A 21,701-nucleotide genomic window follows, 5' to 3' on the forward strand; every position below is an offset into this window, starting at 1 on the left:
TAGCCGCTGGACTATTAGCAGCAGCAGCAGAGACAAATTACGACCTTATTATAAAGCCTCCGTTATCATATTAGCGTTCTCCCTCTCAGTCCTATTAGGTCCACCTATCCATCAGAGTTAATAGCCGGACAGTGTCATCAAGTAACAGGACCGTGGTTCAGTTCACCATACAACAGGTTCATACTGGAAACTACCTTGCTCTCCTCTCTCTCCTCCGCATGCATCCAGATAGGTTTGTTGTCATCTGAAAGAGAACAGAAGATATCAGTGTCACTGTTTTATTTGTACATTCATATTAGAGGTCGACCGATTATGATTTTTCAACGCCGATACAGATTATTGGAGGACCAAAAAAGCCGATACCGATTAAATCGGCCGATTATTATTACAAAGAAATGTTATGACAATTACAACAATACTGAATGAACACTTATTTTAACTTAATATAATACATCAATAAAATCAATTTAGCCTCAAATAAATAATGAAACATGTTCAATTTGGTTTAAATAATGCAAAACAAAGTGTTGGAGAAGAAAGTAAAAGTGCAATATGTGCCATGTAAGAAAGCGAATGTTTAAGTGCCTTGCTCAGAACATGGGAACATATGAAAGCTAGTGGTTCCTTTTAACATAAGTCTTCAATATTCCCAGGTAAGAAGTTTTAGGTTGTAGTTATATTATTATAGGAATTATAGGACTATTTCTCTGTATACGATTTGTATTTCATATACCTTTGACTATTGGATGTTCTTATAGGCACTTTAGTATTGCCAGTGTAACAGTATAGCTTCCGTCCCTCTCCTCGCTCCTACCTGGGCTCAAACCAGGAACACATCGACAACAGCCACCCTCGAAGCAGCGTTACCCATGTAGAGGAAGGGAAAAAACTACTCCAAGTCTCAGAGCGAGTGACGTTTGAAACGCTATTAGCGTGCACCCGGCTAACTAGCTAGCCATTTCACATCGGTTACACCAGCCTAATCTTGGGAGTTGATAGGCTTGAAGGGGTGGGTATAATTTGTGGAACGTTCCAACAGGAATCTGCTCCAAAAAACGTAAAGTAAAAGGTTGCCAACCAACAACGCATACAAAGTAGCAACGCATACAAACCTAGCTAACTAGCTGCCGAATAGGCATCAACTCACCACGTAGCTTATTCTTAATGTTTGTCCATAGGCAAACAGACATGTGAGGACAGACATTTTTCGGAATAAACGTGATGAGTGAAAAACGCAATGAAATAGACCACTCCCTACCCGGTATCTTATTCTGCCGCTATACAACTTTGTATGCGTTGTTTTTTGGAAACCTTGTTATTTACGAAGTTTTTGGAATAGATTCCTGTTGGAACGTTCCACAAATTATACCCACCCAGGTTGAAGTCATAAACAGCGCAATGCTTGAAGCACAGCGAAGAGCTGCTGGCAAAACGCACGAAAGTGCTGTTTGAATGAATGCTTACGAGCCTGCTGCTGCCTACCACCGCTCAGTCAGACTGCTCTATCAAATCATAGACTTAATTATAATAAACACACAGAAATACGAGCCTTGGGTCATTAATATGGTCGAATCTGGAAACTATCATCTCGAAAACAAAAGTTTTTTTCTTTCAGTGACATACGGAACCGTTCCGTATTTTATCTAACAGGTGACTAAGTCTAAATATTCCTGTTAGGCATTGATGTTTATGGTTAGGTACATTGGTGCAACGACAGTACTTTTTTCGCAAATGCGATTGTTAAATCAACACCCGTTTGTCGAAGTAGGCTGTGATTCAATGAAAATTAACAGGCACCGCATCGATCATATGCAACGCAGGACACGTTCGATAAACTAGTAATATCATCAACCATGTGTAGTTAACTAGTGATTATGTTAAGATTGATAGTTTTTTATAAGTCTAATGCTAGCTAGCAACTTACCTTTGCTTCTTGCTGCCCTCGCGTAACAGGTAGTCAGCCTGTTAATCCTTGTGGAGTGCAATGTAAGGCAGGTGGTTAGAGCGTTGGACTGGTAACCGAAGGTTGCAAAAACGAATCCCCTCTGAACAAGGCAGTTAACCCCCGTTTCTAGGCCGTCATTGTAAATAAGAATGTGTTCTTAATCTGACTTGCCTAGTTAAATAAAGGTGAAAAAAAAAAAAAATAACGTAATAAAATAAAATACAAAAAAGAAAAATCGTTGGCCAAAAATACTGATTACCGATTGTTATGAAAACTTGAAAATCGGCCCTAATTAATCGGCCATTCCGATTAATCGGTCGACCTCTAATTCATATATCTTGTTGTGTGGACCAAAATGTGTAAGAATGTAGGTGTTCCCCTCACTGGAAAAAGGGATTTGAATTTAAAATCAAAACGGATTGATTTATGGCATATTACTCAGAGGATTTAACCTCTCCATGCATTTACCCGTCAGTGTGTGCTCATTTCACTAATTAAACCATAAAAATCAAACACTTAACTTGTGTAGGGGGGGGGTTACAAAGTGGGTTATGCTGGTCTGTGCCATGCTAGCTAACCAACGCCAAAGCCCTCCTCTACTGTGCTGTTCTGAGTATGTAAGGGTTTGATTGGCTTAAGGGCAGTGATCTGGACACAGTGGTGAATTAAGCCGCTCCACGCACGACAGATTAGCCCTGATCCCCTGAACTGACCGGTCAGGACACGGCCGCGCACGGTCAGCCAATGACCACAGGGTTTACTGGGCAGTCGTGGCCAGAATGAAGACTTCATAGAGTCGGTAGGTCTAGTGAGTTGGTAAATGTAGAACCAGGCAGTGTCCCAAATGGCACCCTATTCCCAAAGGGTTCTGGTCAATAGAAGTGCACTATAGGGAATAAGGTGACATTTTGGGACGCAGGCCTAGTGCGTCAATGTGATTGTAGGAGACTCACTGTTGACTGAGCCAAACTCCTTCTCGTGTGCTCGGGTCAGGATCTCTTTGTACAGAGACTCAGCATCCTTGAACTTCCCCTGTTTGAGGTAGCATGTAGCCTAAAGAGAAAAGATGAAACGTACACAGGTTGAATGACAAACATTTCACATCAACACATAAAAGCATGTACCATCTATAACAAAACTGTGGATTTAAAATATCACGTTTTAAGTTTCCCAAAAATGTTAATTCTTTAAGATTAGACTGCATTAATTTGTACTGCCCTATACTGGAAATTCAACTAAATGATAATCTGAGGTATTCCAGAATATTCTCTCTCCCTCCCGCTTCACCTCTCTCTTCCTCCCGCTTCCCCCTCACCAGGTTGTTCTTGGTCTTGGCTACATTGGGGTCATCAGCTCCTAGTTTGGACTGGTAGATCTCCAGGGCTCGTCTGTAGTAATACTCCACCTCCTCGTACTTTCCCTGGTTCTGACACAGCAGGGCCAGGTTGTTCAGCTGCTTGGCCACGTCAGGGTGGTACTTCCCTAGGACCTGAACACCACAGGCAGAGAGACACACATGAAGACTTACTTTAGCTACAATGAAAGGAGATGACAGTTCTCTCTGGGGACTACACATGTTGAGTCATAAATGCAATTAAAATAATTTGTGTACCTTCTCTCTGATCTCCAGGGCTCTCTTACAGAGGGGCTCAGCCTCCTTGTACTTGCCCCTCTTCCCGTAGAGCACGGCCAGGTTGTTGAGAGTGGCAGCCACCGCAGGGTGGTCCTTCCCCAGAGTCTTCTCTCTGATGGCCAGGGCATCATTCAGCAGGTGGGCTGCCTCTTTGTACTTGTTCTGGTCCCTGGAACACAAATATAACTCCAGGTAAGAGGATTTGCATAAGCACCATAATTAAGCAGTACATCTCAATTCAACACATCCTCTCCGCACCCAATCATCTTTTTCTATGAGTACATCCAGCCGTCCCTTGACCCCATCCATCTCCCACGAGCATATCCACCCGTCCCGCACTCCATCCATCTCCCTCACTCCCATTTCTCCCTTCCTTCCCCTCTAACCTGTAGACGAGGGCCAGGATGTTGAGCATGGTGGCCACGTCGGGGTGGTCGTGTCCGGAGGTCTTCTCCAGGTCCTCCAGGGCCTGTTTGCAGAGGGGCACGGCCACCTCGTACCTCCCCTGGGAGGCGTACTGGATCACCAGGTTATGAAGGGTCCTCAGGCGGGCCGGGATCTCATAGCCACCCTGCTGGGCCGCCGCCTCTCCGCTGGGCTGGGCTGGAGGGGAGATGTGGAGGGGGTTAAAAGTGATTCACTCTTGATACTTTGTTCTGACAGAACAGGGGCTCCAAATCAAAAAAGGGCTTTCATTCTTGGTATAGAATGGCTAGCTTGCGCTGAGGTACAACTGTAGCATGTTACGATACAATGCTTATTTCAGAAAGGAATATCTGAGATGAAGATATGTCATTTATTTCACGTCATTTTTAAAGGTGGCAGTGTCAGTAACCAAAAGGACAAATCAATAAATCAACTATCGTAAGTCTAACCCTCCTGTAACCCCAACCATATCTAACACCCATCGTCTTCAACATTGCCATCTAACGCCACGTCTACCTTGTCCCCTCAATGGGATTCTCCTCGGCCAATCGATCGTCCTACCTTGTCCCTGGTCGTCGTCGTTGGGGAACAGGTCGTCGAGGCTGTCTTTGGACGTCTCGCCTGCAGCCTTCTCCTCAGACGGAGACACGTCGTCGTCAAACTTCTTGATCTTGTTCATGAACTCCAGATGTTTTTTCTCCTCCTCCAGCTGGGCAACACTCTGCTCACTACACTGCAGCTTGCTCTGAAGGGGGGGCGGAGGTAAGTGGGAAGGAGGGGACACTTTGGAAACGTCTTGCTTTGGAAAGGATTAAAAGTGATCGTATACTCCAAAATCGCTAAAATGTTAGCCAAATGTGGACCGCCCTCAAAAGTAACGTTGAGATGAGTCCACACCCCACACAGTCGGTTGTGTACGTTGGGATATGGACTCATCCAACATCCCCAGAACATTTAACCACTGAGGTCTAAAAAAAACAAAGACTTTGATATTGGAGTGAATGATGCCGTGTTCTGCGCTGTACATACAACGTAAGGTGGATTTGGCTGTTGTATGTCTACCTGTGTTCCTGCCAGTTCGTCTCGTAACCACTGGTTCTCCTGACACAGTCGTCTGACCTGGGCTCTTAGCTTCTGCTTCTCAGACTCCACCGCACTCAGGTGGCCCGACAGGGCAATGATCACCTGGACAGGGGGGGGGGAAGTGGTTAGAACCAGCTCTTATTTTCAATGACAATACGGCAAGAGAGGGATGAGGGAGTTCAAATAAACAAGGAACGCTGCAGGAATGAAACTAAAAAAGGGGAAGTGGCTAGCTTGGGGACCACATTGTAGGTTAGCGTGGACTACCAGACTAGGAAGAGGTGAATAGCATTTTAGAATGTTTACCTGGGATTTGTACTGTGTGCGTGACTGTTGTAACTTGTTCCAAAACCAGTACAAAGAATTTCCTTCATGGAGGACAATATATCATTCTATTATAGTCTGGTCTATTCAAAAGAGGGTGGGGAGTTGTCTTTAGGGACATCCTTTCATGCCGTTCGTGTTATATCAGACCATCTGTATCCAACCCAGATTCCCACCACTACCTTCCTCCAGGAACAAGTCTCATATCCTCTTGATGAATCACCCTCCTCACGCTCTATGAGGCATGAATCTAAATTCATCCTCTCCTTCAGTCTTAGTCACAGCGTATGAACTAGCAATAACCCACATCAAGCATCAGCATCCTCCCCCTCTCCATTCACCTCCACTCTCCCATCATTTCATTATCATCCCTTACCTCTCAAGACTGAGGCTCTTCCGCTCACCCCCTCCCTCTTTCACTCCCCTGTGCCCTCCCTCTCTTCTTCCATTTCTCTTCTGCCTCGTTAGCCCTCACCCTCTTCACATCCCTCATCTCGTTCCTACCTGTGCCTCTCCCAGGCCCAGTTCGATGGCCTCAAGGCTCTTACGCAGCAGGCCTGACTTCTCCTGGGCGGCAGGTGGCTGTGTGCAGTCCAGCAGGGAGGTGAGTAGCTGGGCATGCTCCCCGCGGAGGGTCTCCAGGCCCTGCATCACAGCCTTGGTGTTGAGCACTATCTCATCCTGGGTCAGGCGCTCCAGGGCCTCCTCGCTGCGTGGGTACACCATAGTGGAGATAACCCAGGTTCACACACACTGTAGGAAGGAGAGGGGTTAGGACTGGTCTCATGTTACCATACTCCTAATCTTGTACAGAGAGCTTGGAATTGATGCTAGTTTGAGGAAGAGCCATGTATTCAGACCCATTGACTTTTTCCACATTTTGTTACATTTTAGAATAAGGCTGTAATGTATTACATCAAAAAACTTCCGTAGCAATTTACACACAATACCCCATAATGACAAAGCGAAAACAGGTTTAGAAATGTTTCCTAATTTATTAAACAGAAAAACAGAAATACCCCACTTACATACAGTACCAGTCAAAGTTTGGACACACCTACTCATTCAACGTTTTTTTTTCTTTATTTATACTATTTTCTACATTTTAAAAGAATAGTGAAGACATCAAAGCTACGAAATAACACATATGGAATCATGCAGTAAACAAAAAGTGTTAAACAAATCAAAATATATTGTATATTTGAGATTCTTCAAAGTAGCCACCCTTTGCCTTGGCATTCTCTCAACTAGCTTCACCTGAAATGCTTTTCCAACAGTCTTGAAGGAGTTCACACATTTTCTGAGCACTTGTTGGCTGCTTTTCCTTCACTCTGCGGTCCAACTCATCCCAAACCATCTCAATTGGGTTGACGTTGGGTGATTGTGGAGGCCAGGTCATCTGATGTAGCACTCCAACACTCTCCTTCTTGGTCAAATAGCCCTTACACAGCCTGGAGGCGTGTTGGTTCATTGTCCTGTTGTAAAACAAATGAGAGTCCCACTAAGCGCATACCAGATGGGATGGTGTATTGCTGCAAAATGCTGTGGTAGCCATGCTGGTTAAGTGTGCCTTGAATTCTAAAGTGTCACCAACAAAGCACCCCCACATCATCACACCTCCTCCTCCATGCTTCATGGTGGGAACCACACATGCAGAGATAATCCGCTCACCTACTCTGCTTCTCACAAAGACACAGCGGTTGGAACCAAAAATCTTACATTTGGACTCATCAGACCAAAGGACAGATTTCCGCCGGTCTAATGTCCATTGCTCGTGTTGCTTGGCCCAAGCAAGTCTCTTCTTATTGGTGTCCTTTAGTAGTGGTTTCTTCACGAATTCGACCATGAAGGCCTGATTCACGGAATCTCCTCTGAACAATTGATGTTGAGATGTGTCTGTTACTTGAACTCTGAACCATTTATTTGGGCTGCAATTTCTGAGGCTGGTAACTCTAATGAACTTATCCTCTGCAGCAGAGGTAACTCTGGGTCTTCCTTTGCCGTGGTATACCTCATGATAGCCAGTTTCATTATAGATCTTGGTTTTTACTTTCAAAGTTCTTGAAATATTCCAGATTGACTGACCTTCATGTCTTAAAGTAATGATGGACTGTTGTTTCTCTTTGCTTATTTGAGCTGTTCTTGCAATAATATGGACTTGGTCTTTTACCAAATAGTACTATCTTCTGAATACCAACCCTACCTTGTCACAACACAACGGATTGGCTCAAACGTATTAACTTATTTGGGGTAGGGGGCAGTATTTTCACATCCGGTTGTAAGTAAACTGCCTGCTACTCAGGCCCAGAAGCTAGGATATGCATATTATTAGTAGATTTGGATAGAACACACTCTGAAGTTTCTAAAACTGTTTGAATGATGTCTGTGAGTATAACAGAACTCATATGGCAGGCAAAACCTGAGAAAAATCCAACCAGGAAGTGGGAAATCTGAAGTTTGTAGTTTTTCAAGTGATTGCCTATCCAATATAGAGTGTCTGTGGGGTCATATTGCACTTCCTAAGGCTTCCACTAGATGTCAACAGTCTTTAGAAGGTTGTTTCAGGCTTCTACTGTGAATGGGGAGAGAATTAGAGCTATTGGAATCAGGTGTCTGACAGAATGGCATGAGCTCAGTCATGCGCGCAGCCGTGAGAGCGAGCTGAGTTCCTTTTCATTTCTGAAGACAAAGGAATTGTCCGGTTGGAATGTTATTGAAGATTTATGATAAAAACATCCTAAAGATTGATTCTATACATCGTTTGACATGCATCTACAAACTGTAATGCAACTTTTTTTACTTTTCGTCTGGACTTAGTGCATGCGCCTTCAGCATTTGGAATAGTGAACTGAACTCACGAACAAAAAGGAGGTATTTGGACATAAATATGGACTTTATCGAAACAAAACAAACATTTATTGTGGAACTGGGATTCCTGGGAGTGCATTCTGATGAAGAACATCAAAGGTAAGTGAATATTTATAATGCTATTTCTGACTTCTGTTGACTCCACAACATGGCGGGTATCTGTATGGCTTGTTTTGGTGACTGAGCGCTGTACTCAGATTATTGCAAGGTGTGCTTTCGCCATAAAGCTTTTTTGAAATCTGACACAGCGGTTGCATTAAGGAGAAGTTTCTTTAATTCTATGCATAACAATTGTATATTTTATCAACATTTTTGATGTAAATTGATGTGCTCATTCACTGGAAGTTTTGGAGGCAAAACATTTCTGAACATTACACGCCAGTGTAAAATGGGGTTTTTGGATATAAATATGAACTTTATCGAGCAAAACATACATGTATTGTGTAACATGAAGTCCTATGAGTGCCATCTGATGAAGATCAAAGGTTAGTGATTCATTTTAGCTGTATTTCTGGTTTTTGTGACACCTCTCCTTGCTTGGAAAACGGCTGTGTGGTTTTTCTTGTCTAGGTGCTGTCCTAACATAATGGTATGCTTTCTCCGTAAAGCCGTTTTGAAATCGGACACTGTGGTTGGATTAACGAGAAGTTTATCTTTAAAATGGTGCATAATACTTGTATGTGAGAAATGTGAATTATGAGATTTTTGTTGTTTTGAATTTGGCGCTCTGCTATTTCACTGGCTGTTGGCGAGTGGGACGCTAGCATCCAACATACCCCAGAGAGGTTAAGGAAAGAAATTTCACAAATTTACTTTTAACAAGGCACACCTGTTAATTGAAATGCATTCCAGATGACTACCTCATGAAGCTGGTTGAGAGAATGCCAAGAGTGTGCAAAGCTATCATCAAGGCAAAGGGTGGCTACTTTGAAGAATTTCAAATATATTTTGATTTGTTTAACACTTTTTTGGTTACTACAATTCAATATGTGTTATTTATTTCATAGTTTTGATGTCTTCTCTATTATTCTACAATGTAGAAAATAGTACAAATACATTTACATTTTAGTCATTTAGCAGACGCTCTTATCCAGAGCGACTTACAGTAGTGAATGCATACATTTCATTTCATGCATTTTTTTGTACTGGCCACCCGTGGGAATCGAACCCACAACCCTGGCATTGCACACACCATGCTGGCGTTACAAACACCATGCTCTACCAACTGAGCAACAGGGAAGGCCTTGAACGAGTAGTTGTCCAAACTTTTGACTGGTGCATTCTGTTTCCATTGATCATCCTTGAGATGTTTCTACAACTTGATTGGAGTTCACATGTGGTAAATTCAATTGATTGGACATGATTTGGAAAGGCACACACCTGTCTATATAAGGTCCCACAGTTGACAGTGCATGTCAGAGCAAAAACCAAGCCATGAGGTCGAAGGAATTGTCCGTATAGCTCTGAGACAGGATTGTGTCAAGGCAAGATCTGGGGAAGAGTACCAAAAAAGCATTGAAGGTCCTCCGTCATTCTTAAACGGAAGAAGTTTGGAACCACCAAGACTCTTCCTAGAGCTGGCCGCCCGGCCAAACTAAGCAATCGGAGGAGAAGGGCCTTGGTCAGGGAGGTAACCAAGGACCTGATGGTCACTCTGACAGAGCTCTTGAGTGACGATCAGAGTTCCTCTGTGGAGATGGGAGAACCTTCCAAAAGGACAACTATCTCTGCAGCACTCCGCCAATCAGGCCTTTAAGGTAGAGTGGCCAGACGGAAGCCACTCCACAGTAAAAGGAACATGACAGCCCGCTTGGAGTTCGCCAAAAGGCACCTAAAAATGAGGAATAAAAATAAAAAAAATAAGGAGGCACCTAAAAGTCTGGAGGAAACCTGGCACCATCCCTACGTTGAACCATGGTTGCGGCAGCATCATGCTGTGGCAATGTTTTTCAGCGTCAGGGACTGGTAGACTAGTCAGGATCGAGGCAAAGATGAACGGAGCAAAGTACAGAGATGTCCTTCATGAAATCCAGCTCCAGAGAGCTCAGGACCTGACAGTGGGGCGAAGATTCACCTTCCAACAGGACAACGACCCTAAGCGCACAGCCAAGACAAAACAGGAGTGGCTTTGGAACAAGTCTCTGAATGTCCAGCCAGAGCATGGACATGAACCTGATCGAACATCTCTGGAGAGACCTGAACATAGCTGTGTAGCAACGCTCCCCATCCAACCTGACAGAGCTTGAGAGGATTTGCAGAAAAGAATGGGAGAAACTCCCCAAATATAGGTGTGCATAGCTTCTAGCGTCATACCCAAGAAGACTCGAGGCTGTAATCCCTGCCAAAGGTGCTTCAACAAAGTACTGAGTGAAGGGTCTGAATTCTAAACATCTGTTTTTGCTTTGTCATTATGGGGTATTGTCTGTAGATTGATTGTGGGGGAGATTTAATCAATTTCAAAATAAAGCTGTAACTTAACAAAATGTGGAAAAAGTCAAGGGGTCTGAATACTTTCCGAAGGCACTGTATACAGTATATAGAGATGAAAACGACAAGACAGAGCTAGAATTCATGTCCGATGAGATTATTACAAGTACGACATATATGCAAGGCTGAGCATAAAAGGAAGAAAATCCCTCCAAATAAATGATGCCCAATCAAGATATTTTGTTCACACAACTGCTCAGTCTGTTACCAAAAACTAACCAAGGTACAGTTCATTTCTCTGGACCCTATGCCTCTACTCCAATTGGAAAAATGAAGTACGGAACAAACCTATTCTATACATAGAAAAACTGATTAAGGCAGTGCCACTCAAACTATCTCCCGAGAGAACAGAACTGACTAAATAGAATAATTTAATTATTAAAATGTAAACAAACTGATCGTTGCAGGTGGAGTGATCAGAAATGCGCTGCTCCGCTTTGGACGAGCACCTGTTCTGTTCTCGCCGCCGTCAGGAGGCCCCCACCCCATCCATTGACCGCAATGCACCAATATGAGCGATCCCGTTATCTCTCATCCTTTTGGCACAGCTAACAAATCTCTCAAGCTGCACGGGACGTTTGGCAATGTGCAAGTGTTATCATCGATCCATTAAACCGCCAATTAGTGTTAAGTAGTAAAATATGGGCGGACACACTCCAGGATGACAAGACATCGGGGAGAATCAATGAAGGTGACGGATAGAGAGCGTTACACATAAATAAAATACATTTAGTCTGAGAGACTTATTGTCTTATAAGATATATCGTATATACTATAGTATGTATAACTGTCACACTCACACGTAGGATCATGTCCTACAAAGCACTCCAACATTATTGTAAACATTGGCAGGTTTGAGCGAGGCCCAGCCAGAAATATGCTGCTGCAAGGTCTTTCTGCACGGATGCGGTAGTGAGGTGTAAGTGTCTCTATACTGTTTCATGATGACTAAGAATAACAATTTCCTCCGCACTTACCACAAGCGATGGCTCATCAAAACAATGTAAAGAACCAAGACGAGCTCGATTGGCAACATTGGTAGAGATACATTTCACGAGCCTAGCATGGGGAGAGGCATTGACACGTCGGCGTAGCCTATGATTTACTAGTTTCTCTCTGTTTGTTGGACTCAAAAATATATTCCAATATAACTCATACACGTAAAAATACACTCAAAAGACCTCGTGTCGGCTATACGTTACCTTCGTCGAAACGGTTCTATTTCCCCCCAAGACAAGTGCGCTGCTCCTGGCTACCTCGAGTTCAAACAAGGCACGACCTGCCGTTGTGATGCTCTGCTTCCATCACTTGTCAATGGACTAGCTACGCTCGTACACATCAACGATAACATCAAGGCTGGGGATAATATAACCCTACACGTATACAACAACAAAAAATACTTAACTATGCCTACGGTGGGCTATATCACCATGAATCTCTAAAACCATAAACTGAAAAATTGATAATGTCGGTGTGAGGAAAATAATTGCCTGTACATCACGATAAACAACGTTATTTACCTTCTCTCCCCTGCTGTTGCCCCACGGGTAAGATCCGGATGACACGTTATTCAGCCTTCTGAACTAGCTATAAAAATAGCCCACGAAACCGCACTTAGCTTAAATCCGATTGTCGCTGCCGTCTAAAAGCTTGCGAATTCCAAGCAATACATTGTTACCAATTATGTTAGCATTGCTGATTAGCTAATGAATTCGTTCCTGGCACGAATTAGCCAAGTCAAATGTTCTCTTGTCTTGCGGACGGTTGGTTTCAACGGGAGTTGGGATCAAAATACAGGAACGCTGTTTGCAAAGTGAGTCGACATCGTCCGATCCTTCCTCGGAAGTTGTTTTGGACAGAGTGCGGGGACCGTTGCGTTCTCAGTCTGAGAAGCGTGTTCGAAGAATGACAGTCGCGACCCGAAAATGGCTGCTGTTCGAATTCTCCCACAATCCTCAAATCCACAGCAGTCCGGGCGGTACGACTTCACCGCTACCCCTGTTACGTAGGAGAGATCAAAATAAAGGATGATGCACAATTAACATCGTAGGATTATGGATATTTCCTGTGGCTAATCACCATAGCATTTACAATAAGTTTATTTTTTTTGTCATTCTAATGTAGACCTATGTATTATAACCAGTCTAGAGAAGCCTAAATAAAACTTAATTTTAACTTTAATAGGCTACATTAATTCCTAGATTCCATTCAAAATAATAACTGAAAGAGCACCCACACACACACACACACACACACACACAACTCAGGAGTATTTACAAAATAAAATAAAAACAATCAACAGTTCCACTTTTCCATCCCACATCAGTTTAATTGACAACATAATCATGAAAAAGTACTACAAAACATTTCAAATAAAAAAACGACTAAGATACAATACAGAAGTACTGTTGTGATATGTACAAGCATTATTACTGTTTATAGACAAAAGGCAAAAAAGCTGCTGAAGAAACAAAGGCATGTGCAAAATTACTCTCCAAATGCACAAGCATTAGAATCCTCCCCTCAAACTACTACCAAGCAAAAGTGTAGTCTAAGCAGTGTTATGCAAAAACAGATTCTCTTCTGTGATAGCACCCTATGTTACAAGCAGGGATCCTTTCAAAATGGCCTTTATTAGAAGCAAAACTTGTGGAATCCTGGCAGAGACTCTAGATATCTTACAGTTTGTTCTAGATCTCTCACTCCATTTGTTCTGAAACACATTGTGATGATAGCAGAGAGGAAGGACATTATTGATCACTAAATTGATTTATTCATATTAATAGATCATATTGTTCTTCCCCTCCAGGACAGAAGTGTTTCAGGACCATATGACCTGTTTCAGGAAGCAGTCTGGGCCCTGTACTCTATAGACTATAACTAAGGCCCAGAGTTGTTCCTGGTCAGGTCACATGGTTAGCAAAAACTGCTGTCCCTATACGTTAGTCATGTACATAAAGACCATCACAGTAACTACAGGTCAATGCAGGTAGAGACACAGGTATGCATACATCAGGTACAAGTTAGTGAGACAGTCACACAGGACAAATAGGCCTAAAGAAGGAATGAAAAACAACAAACATATTAATGGTACGACAGGTGAAAGAAGGGACTGAGCTGGGAACCGGGGGAGAGGAGAGAGAGGAGTAAACATTGGAATGTATAGTGGAAAAATAATGTTTCCAACATTAAAATTATTACTTTGGAACAAAGTTTTATCACCAAAAACATTACAAAACATTGAACACCTATATCTACACCACCCTCCGCTTCAGCTTGGTGTTATATCCATGTAACATTTGACATCTTGGCAGTGATTTCTTTGTCCCATTCAGTGAATGCTTATGATCTCCCTATGAACAGACAGCAGGTCAAATGGAATCATATCTTACACTCCTTATTATGCTAATAACACGCTGCAAGGCATAGAGAAATTGGACCTCTGTGTTCTGCTCAGAGACGGTAAGAAATCTCCCCTAACCACTGACACAGGGTCAGATATCTTTTAATCCCCCTAATGGTTATGGTTAGAACTAGGTGGGGGGGGGGGTAATTGTAATCTGATCCGAGATCTGTGGTTAGGGAGTAGCGTAGCTACAGGTAGAGTTCACTATGCTTAAGTAAAAACATCCCTCCCATAGATAAAACCATGTTGTACATAACATTCATACAGTAGGATACAGTCTCAGTTAAAATATGCATTAAGAGTCCAAGTCCACGTGAAGGCATTGGTCTGGGTCTAGCCCTTGACTGGTGGGCAGTGACACTTGCTATGAAAGGCAGGGTTTAAATGGTCTGCTTTCAAGAGTACCACTGCCTAGTCAGGTCAACTAACTATGGAGTTGAGAGAGATTATTATGGTGTGTTTGTGTTTTAGAATGAAAAACAAATGTTCTAGTGGTTATGGACTAGGGTAAAGCTACCAGTAATTTACAAAAGTTACCGGAATCTATAGCAATCGATGGTAACTTTGGTAATTTAAACTTGAATAAATTAAAAAAAATTAAATTCATATATAGTATTAATTTGTCATATCTGTGTCCATAATGTCCATTAGTTTCTAGTGGATAGACCCTCTGATCAAGAGAAAATAGACAAATGAATTTTAAAAAGCATCTAATCAACAATGGCATTATTCTTAATTAACTCTGCAACTCTTCAAACTATTGACTTTTTTCACAACTGCCATCACATTTACAACAAAGGCATATTGACATAGTAAAATAAATAGAAGTGTAAAAAAAAATGATATGGTTGATATTTCACGCTGAAACCCTCATATTAATCACCAATGGTATTCACTAATTATTATTTAGGAATGTTTTACAGCTTTGTCATTCCATTTTTTAAATTTTAAAATCATCTTATTTGATTATATTATATATGTGATTAGGCCACAGATAATGAAAGACACCTGTGACAATCTGAAGTACCCAAAATGGCCACTAGATGTTGTGATAAATTACATAAAATCCTTGAAAGTTACAAATGGTGGTAGTTTACTTGCAAACTTAGAAAGTTTCCAGTAATATACCCTCCCTTTGCAACCCTATTCTGGACTGATAAAATGGTGTTAAAACTTACAAAATGTATGTTTACTAAACAATAAAGCTTTTGTCGACAAGACTGAGAAGAGATAATAGAAACTAACAATGAACATTATCTGCACATTCAAATTAAGTTCAGATGATATCTCTAATGATTGTTGGAAATACATCCTTGTTGTTTGAGATCTGTACATTCTATCATTCAGACTTATTTGTGGAACATGCATAGCTGTGTACTTATGCTCTCAATCAGTTTGAAGCCCTTGGTGCAAAAACCTTCCTTTGTACGAGCCCCCCCCCAAAAAAGAGAACAGGGCCAGATTTGAGTTACACAAGGTGTTGACGTCACAACTTTTAACACTGTTACACCTAAGCCGAAAAACCTACCTCTAAATTACCCCGAAAATCTTAATAACAGCAAAAAGCAAGACATTGACATTGTAATACTTGATATTTGTCACAATACTTCACTCCGCACAGATGGGGAAGGTTACTTTGTAGGTGACACAAGGCTAAGCTACTCAACACTCGTTAGCTTTCATTTTAGACAGCAAGAGGACTGGTGTTTTGCTTACAACACATTGCCATTTCATTCAAAATATACTAATTTGAAGGTACTTTGCAAGTACATTATAGACCATAGACTTTGCTACTAAATTGAAAATCAATTATTTTAAGTCAAATTCTTTGGATACCAATTATTTGTCTTCAGTTTTTCTTAAAAGCACCAGAGCTGTTAGTAGCTCTTAAAAGGTAATTTGGTGTCACCTATCTTTGTGTCAGTCTACAAGGCAAACATCTGGCCGCTGCCGCAGCCTTCAGAACTCATAAAGCGATATTGACCACATCTCGACACAAACACGTGGCCACACACAAAACAATCATACTGTGTCGCGTGGGTTACTTAGAAAATTGGTTTCATAGATATTTCAATATTGTTTCTCGTTTTACCACATTACGTAATAACACACCTGTCACTGGACACCTCACGACACCCTAGACACAACACACCACCATTTCGGTGGAGTGAACGCTGCCCGTCTATCACAGGCAGGGCTGGAAAATGCATGTTTTCCAGAAATCCAGGTCGGGAGATTCCTGATTTCCTACTTATTCCCTCCTAATTCCAGAAACCTTCCAACTAGGAATTTCTGGAAAACTTGGTAATTTGGGGAAGTTACCGGATTTTTGCAACCCTTGACAGGTAAAGACAGGGATAAAAAGTCACTAGTAGCGTGCGACATTGTGCTTTGGAGTAGGATACCTAGCTACTATAGCGCTCGGGGAGGAGTTACTGGAAGTGCATCGCAAAATATGAAGATGACGGTCACAGCTCCTGTCACCCAATTTAACCTCGGCACGAGCCTCAGCCTACAAATCCCAGAATGCAACAGCCCCACACAGGTGATATACTAGACGTCCACAAGCAGAAGGAGGACTATACATCGGAGGGTGCATCAAGAGAGCAACGCTGACAACAACAACTGAGATTGATAAAGGGACAAGCCTTACAGACAGCAGAAATGTTGCCTCTTCTCAGTAAAGTTGGGGCAAACAGTGAGCTCTTAAGTTGGCGCCCTCGCTGTACACAGAGTTAAAACGTCGTTACAAAAAAACTTGAGCCTTTTCTTATATTTTCTGCTCTTCATATGCATAACATGTCAACTTACTGTACATCATTGGTGAGAAAAAAAGCATTTTCATGTAATTAGGGAGCAGGAAAAGCATTGCTACTGTAGGTATTGTCTCTTGTTCATTCCATTTCATGCACATGTACAGTATGTTTGGATCCCAAGTTCCCCTCCATACCCCATAATAACCATGGCATTACTGTTATAACATGTCATAATATGATACTCTTGTTATAACTGGCACGTGGTGGTGTAGTGTACAGCATGCAGGTTGGCCTTTGGTGACACCGGGCAGGTTCAAGGTGAAAAGAGAACTACCTGGTCAAGGTTAAAGGTTAAAGGGGCAGATGTCAGGGGTCAAGGGTCAGGGCTAGTAATGGGAGTTATTCATGCGGGTGCATCTCATCGTCAGGATTAGTTGAACGGCAGTCCGTTATCTTGTGCTGTGGGCCCCTCATACACACACGCTAGACAGAGAGAGGGGCATTTCAATTCATTAAAGTGACTAGTAACATTGCACCCCATATCCAACCCATCTCTCCCCCTCCCTGCTATAGAGAAATAAGACAAACATAGCAAATACATTCGGCCCCTCAACCCTTCGTCGTAATTGACCAATATTAGTCGCCACGGCATTCTGAGAGGCGGGGTCTGTGTGCGTAGGTGGGACGGGATTGGGCGAGGCGAGTGGGGCGAGGGGTAAAGGGTGGACCCTAGGAGGGGGGTTTGTTGTAACCAAACAGTCCAACAGGGAGATACTTGACATGGGTGGGCCACTGGGCAGCCAGCTGGAAGAACTTGACGTCATTCCACTCCACTCCGTCTATGGACACTGAGACACACACAGGAGACACATGGATACTGGTTGAGTATGACTGTTGTTCAGACAGGGAACACTTAAGCCTGTCACACGCTTCCCAGTAGAAACAGTTTTCGCATTTGAGAACATTTGTGGATATTACATTTTTTATTGAGGCAAGTTATAGTTCGGTAGCATAAGTCTACGCCCCTTCTTCGGTGATTGGTCAACAATACTACTCCTAGTAGGAGTGGGAACTATGGACAGGATTCTTCAATGAAGTGTTTGTTGTCATTCAACGCGAGACGATGAGTTCTCATGCATATTTTTTTCACTTGAGAAATACTGCGCCAAACATCTTAGTTAGATGTAAAATTGCGAGACAAAGATTTCTCTCTGCAAAAATGTCCAAATGAATTACAGATTTCTTGATTTATCTTTGAATAATTCTGACTACTTTGAGGAAGTGCATACGGGCTACAATGTTGATACGGCGTCTCAAGAGGGACAAACAGTAAAATTGCAGTTTTTATCTAGTTTTTCAAGCGAAGGTCTTTCAAGGGGCACAGACGTTTGAACCTAGTATGCGGGCGCCTTTAGGCTGTGTTTCAAATGGCCCACTATTCCCTATATACAGTAGTGCACCATTTTTGACCAGAGCCCTATTGGCCCAGTGTTAGGAATAGGGTGCTATTTCGGACAGTCTTAGAGACACTTAGAGGTCCGTTAACACAACCCTTCCTTCATTTTCTCTTTCCTCCAACGTCCCCAATAAATCATTTCCCCTTCCCCTGCCTCCTCATCTTTACTGATGGGTCGACTCTTTCTAAAGATTTTGCATCTAGAGAAGCACTATAATTTCACCTCTCTCTCTCTCCTCAGAGCCTTCTCTCCAATTTCACTGGTCATCTCTCTTCCCCGCCCTACCTCCCTCCTCGTCTCATGTTCCTGTACCTTTCAGGATGGTTTGATGCTGCTTGGCAGAACAGATGAGTCTGCTGATACCCTCAATGACCTGGCTCTTAGAGTCGACATCCTTCTCCTTCGGCTTCTTACCCAGGAATATGGTGGGAACTACAGACACAGAGAGAGAGAGACAGAGACAGAGAAAAAGTCATTATAAATGCAATAGGATTTCTATAACTATAGAACCAGGAAGACTATAACAGTCACATACTGTAGATAGAATGACTGAAGAACACCCCAACTAGAAGGAATGCATCTATTCCACTGACCATTCAGCACTAAAAACTGTGTTGTTGTTTTTTTAAACACTGAATTACTTTGATTTTGCCATAGAAAAGTGTTATTCTAAAACTCTTTACCCTTCTTGTTCTTCTCCTTGGTGACCACGGTCATGGCCATGGTGCCGACCTGGGCCTGTGTCTCACTGCTGCCCCCTCCTGGTAGCCTGCTGACCTGCAGGGATCTGAAGGCACTCTTCAGGGTGTTCTTACAGCCTGTGTCACGCCGCTCGCCTTCTCGGCGCTTCTCCGCCAGCGACGCCAGCCAGTAGTCCACCTGCAACCCAATGGCGTCCACACCTTGGGACATACTGGGGCTCCTGGGACAGGAAGAGGAGGGTCACGAGGACGGGTTAGGATACAATACGGGAAAGCAAAAGTTATGTAAAAAGCCGTGTTCATTTGTGAGGTGTAGGGAGGAGGTATTCAGCGACAGAGAGGGCTATGGATTCAGGGGCATACATTTCATACGGTGCATCAACCCTGACCCTGAGTTTGGCTATAGAGAGGACAAGAGAGTCTGTTACAGCACCATACCCCAAAACAATGATGGGCTATAACGCTAGAAGCTGCTGATGCATCTGTGGTTGTTTTTAGATGGTCAGAGAGGATCACTGCTCTAGAGTTTCACCAGGGCAGACATGAAGGGGACATAACGAACCTGAGATGGCTGACCTGAGGAGAAGCAGTGTGCTGGTAATATTTCCCCCTCTCCCTCCCTCACTCACTCCCTTCCTCCCTTCTCTTTTGCCCCTTTCCTTCTTTCACTCAAGACAGGGGTAGGCAACTCTGTCAGGTCAAGGGGGGGGGGCCACAGTGTGTCTACTGTTTATTGGTTATCGTTCCTTTCAGGGACTGATTTAGAAAAAGGTGTGCAGACACTCTCTGGCACTTAATTGATCCACTAATGATTACTCAGAAAGAGAGGAGGAAACGGAGCAGCTCCTGAGAACTGGAATTGCCCAGCGCCTTATAATAAGAAATAACAGCACAAAAGACTATACCCAAGCTAGAGGGTGGGTGCAGACTTACCCCTGGACTGCGAGAACACTGCTCATAGAAGGAGAGGAGGGGGGAGTGGCAGCCTCTTTGATCAGCCCAGTGGGAGAGCCGTGGGAGGGAGGGGACGTAGAGGGAACAGCCAAGCTCACTGCCACGCCCTCTTCTGTGTCTCCTAGGCGACCGCAGGGGCAAGGGATGGAGGTGAGATTAATGTCATTATTTGTAATATTATCAAGTAAATAGGCCTGGAAGATGGAAATTTAGCAGTAAGAGCGTGTACTTCTTCATTGGTTTTTAAACCACCTACCTGTAGAGGAAGTGTCTGGCTCAATCAGACCAACCTTCACCAACTGAAACACATGACAACATCCTGTTACTACAACATCAGGACAAATACCTCATATTCTAAACACCCTAAATCAGCTGAGGAGTTACTATCCAAACTAGATGTCAATTTTCAACGGTAGATCTATGGAAGGGTCTACAGAGAGGCCTGGTTTATTATATACGTACCCCAATAAAAGGAATGAACTTCTGGTAGGAATCTTCATCGTGCCTGAACAGAGACAAATAATGAGTTATGACCAGTTACATGGGTTTTGAATTAAATACTATCTTGCAGTTATTGCTCCGGTTAAGGCATGTGTTACACCCTGACAGTTTGTGTGTGTGTGTGTGTGTGTGTGTGTGTGTGTGTGTGTGTGTGTGTGTGTGCGTGCGCGCGTCCACTCACATCCTGTGTTTGCAGGTAAGCATGGCCTCAGCGATGGGCAGCTGGTGTGTGACGGTGGCTCCACTGATGTACTGGGAGATCCTACCGGCCACGTCCAACAGGTCTGCAGCACAGGGGACAGGAAACACAGATCAAAGATTAGAGGTCAGAGGTCAGGCTCTGAGTGCTAACTTTATGTATCCAGTGTGTGTGTGTGTGTGTGTGTGTGTGTGCGCGTGCATGGTTGTATGTGTACCTGTCTGTGGGGGTTCAGAGCGGCTGAACATGTCTCTCCACGCCCCGTCTAAGAACGCAGAGCTGTAATGGTTGTCTATGGCACCCAGGTGCTTAGCAACAGGATGAGAGCCTATAAGACCATAAGAAAGAGAGAGAGAGAGAGAGAGAGAGAGAGACAGACAGAGAGATGATCTTTTCGTGTACGTGATCAGCCTGACAAGTCTTTTCCATTATCAACCCATCACTACGCCTGTCACCATGGATACGGACAGAAGGTGCCATATTGTTGTTTGTCTCACCCAGGGGCACCACCAGGAACCTCAGGTGGTTGAGCCAATCAGAGGTCTTGCTTGCCAACTGTGTGACAAAGAACTGCAGGATGGCACCAAGGTAGCTCTGACTACCCACCACTGCCACCTTGACCGGCCTGGGCATGGACGAGTTACAGTTACAACTAGAGAGGAAAGCAGAGAGGGGGAGGGAGAGAGAGAGAGAGGGGGGGGTTAAAGATAATCACATAACCCAGCTATGACACCCACCAAGTAACGATGAGCACGGTTAATCGAACGGAAGCTAGCATTCGACCACTTGAGTGAGCGTGTTCATTTTTTGTGATTTTCTTTTTAGGCCTACTTTGACAATGAAAAAGCTTTGCTATAAATGTAATTAGACTATCCTTGTGACAATTGTGACCTACAAGGATATATACCATGACATCTGAAATACTTAATTAAAAAAATGTAAAAAAAAATGTAAAATGGGA

The 21,701-nt window shown here is 43.2% G+C and overlaps 2 protein-coding genes across 4 annotated transcripts in view; both read right to left on the reverse strand.

Moving 5' to 3' along the window:
* LOC106608996 (kinesin light chain 2) overlaps window positions 1–12,773 on the reverse strand; it is a 22,523-nt gene extending 9,750 nt beyond the window's left edge. Inside the window, exons 1-9 of one of the 2 annotated variants that reach the window (XM_014207315.2) lie at window positions 12,287–12,773; window positions 5,916–6,164; window positions 5,067–5,189; window positions 4,566–4,749; window positions 3,965–4,181; window positions 3,558–3,747; window positions 3,261–3,434; window positions 2,899–2,998; window positions 195–244 (exon numbers count right to left, since the gene is read on the reverse strand). In XM_014207315.2, the coding sequence (XP_014062790.1) occupies window positions 195–244; window positions 2,899–2,998; window positions 3,261–3,434; window positions 3,558–3,747; window positions 3,965–4,181; window positions 4,566–4,749; window positions 5,067–5,189; window positions 5,916–6,137 (1,260 nt within the window). In that variant the 5' untranslated portion in view covers window positions 6,138–6,164; window positions 12,287–12,773. Of the gene's footprint in view, window positions 1–194; window positions 245–2,898; window positions 2,999–3,260; window positions 3,435–3,557; window positions 3,748–3,964; window positions 4,182–4,565; window positions 4,750–5,066; window positions 5,190–5,915; window positions 6,165–11,968; window positions 12,244–12,286 lie in introns of those variants that run through there. The other variant, XM_014207316.2, reaches the window with a different exon arrangement.
* Window positions 12,774–13,071: 298 nt separating this feature from the next.
* The window catches only part of LOC106608994 (phosphofurin acidic cluster sorting protein 1), a 55,567-nt gene continuing 46,937 nt past the window's right edge, over window positions 13,072–21,701 (reverse strand). For both annotated transcript variants that reach the window (XM_014207313.2, XM_014207312.2), the window contains exons 16-24: window positions 21,238–21,392; window positions 20,958–21,068; window positions 20,723–20,825; window positions 20,503–20,545; window positions 20,297–20,339; window positions 20,020–20,161; window positions 19,069–19,307; window positions 18,698–18,817; window positions 13,072–17,776 (exon numbers count right to left, since the gene is read on the reverse strand). In XM_014207313.2, the coding sequence (XP_014062788.2) occupies window positions 17,658–17,776; window positions 18,698–18,817; window positions 19,069–19,307; window positions 20,020–20,161; window positions 20,297–20,339; window positions 20,503–20,545; window positions 20,723–20,825; window positions 20,958–21,068; window positions 21,238–21,392 (1,075 nt within the window). In that variant the 3' untranslated portion in view covers window positions 13,072–17,657. The remainder of the gene's footprint in view (window positions 17,777–18,697; window positions 18,818–19,068; window positions 19,308–20,019; window positions 20,162–20,296; window positions 20,340–20,502; window positions 20,546–20,722; window positions 20,826–20,957; window positions 21,069–21,237; window positions 21,393–21,701) is intronic.

The sequence above is a fragment of the Salmo salar genome, chromosome ssa07, assembly GCF_905237065.1.
Source record: "Salmo salar chromosome ssa07, Ssal_v3.1, whole genome shotgun sequence".
Classification (NCBI taxonomy): Eukaryota; Metazoa; Chordata; class Actinopteri; order Salmoniformes; family Salmonidae; genus Salmo; species Salmo salar.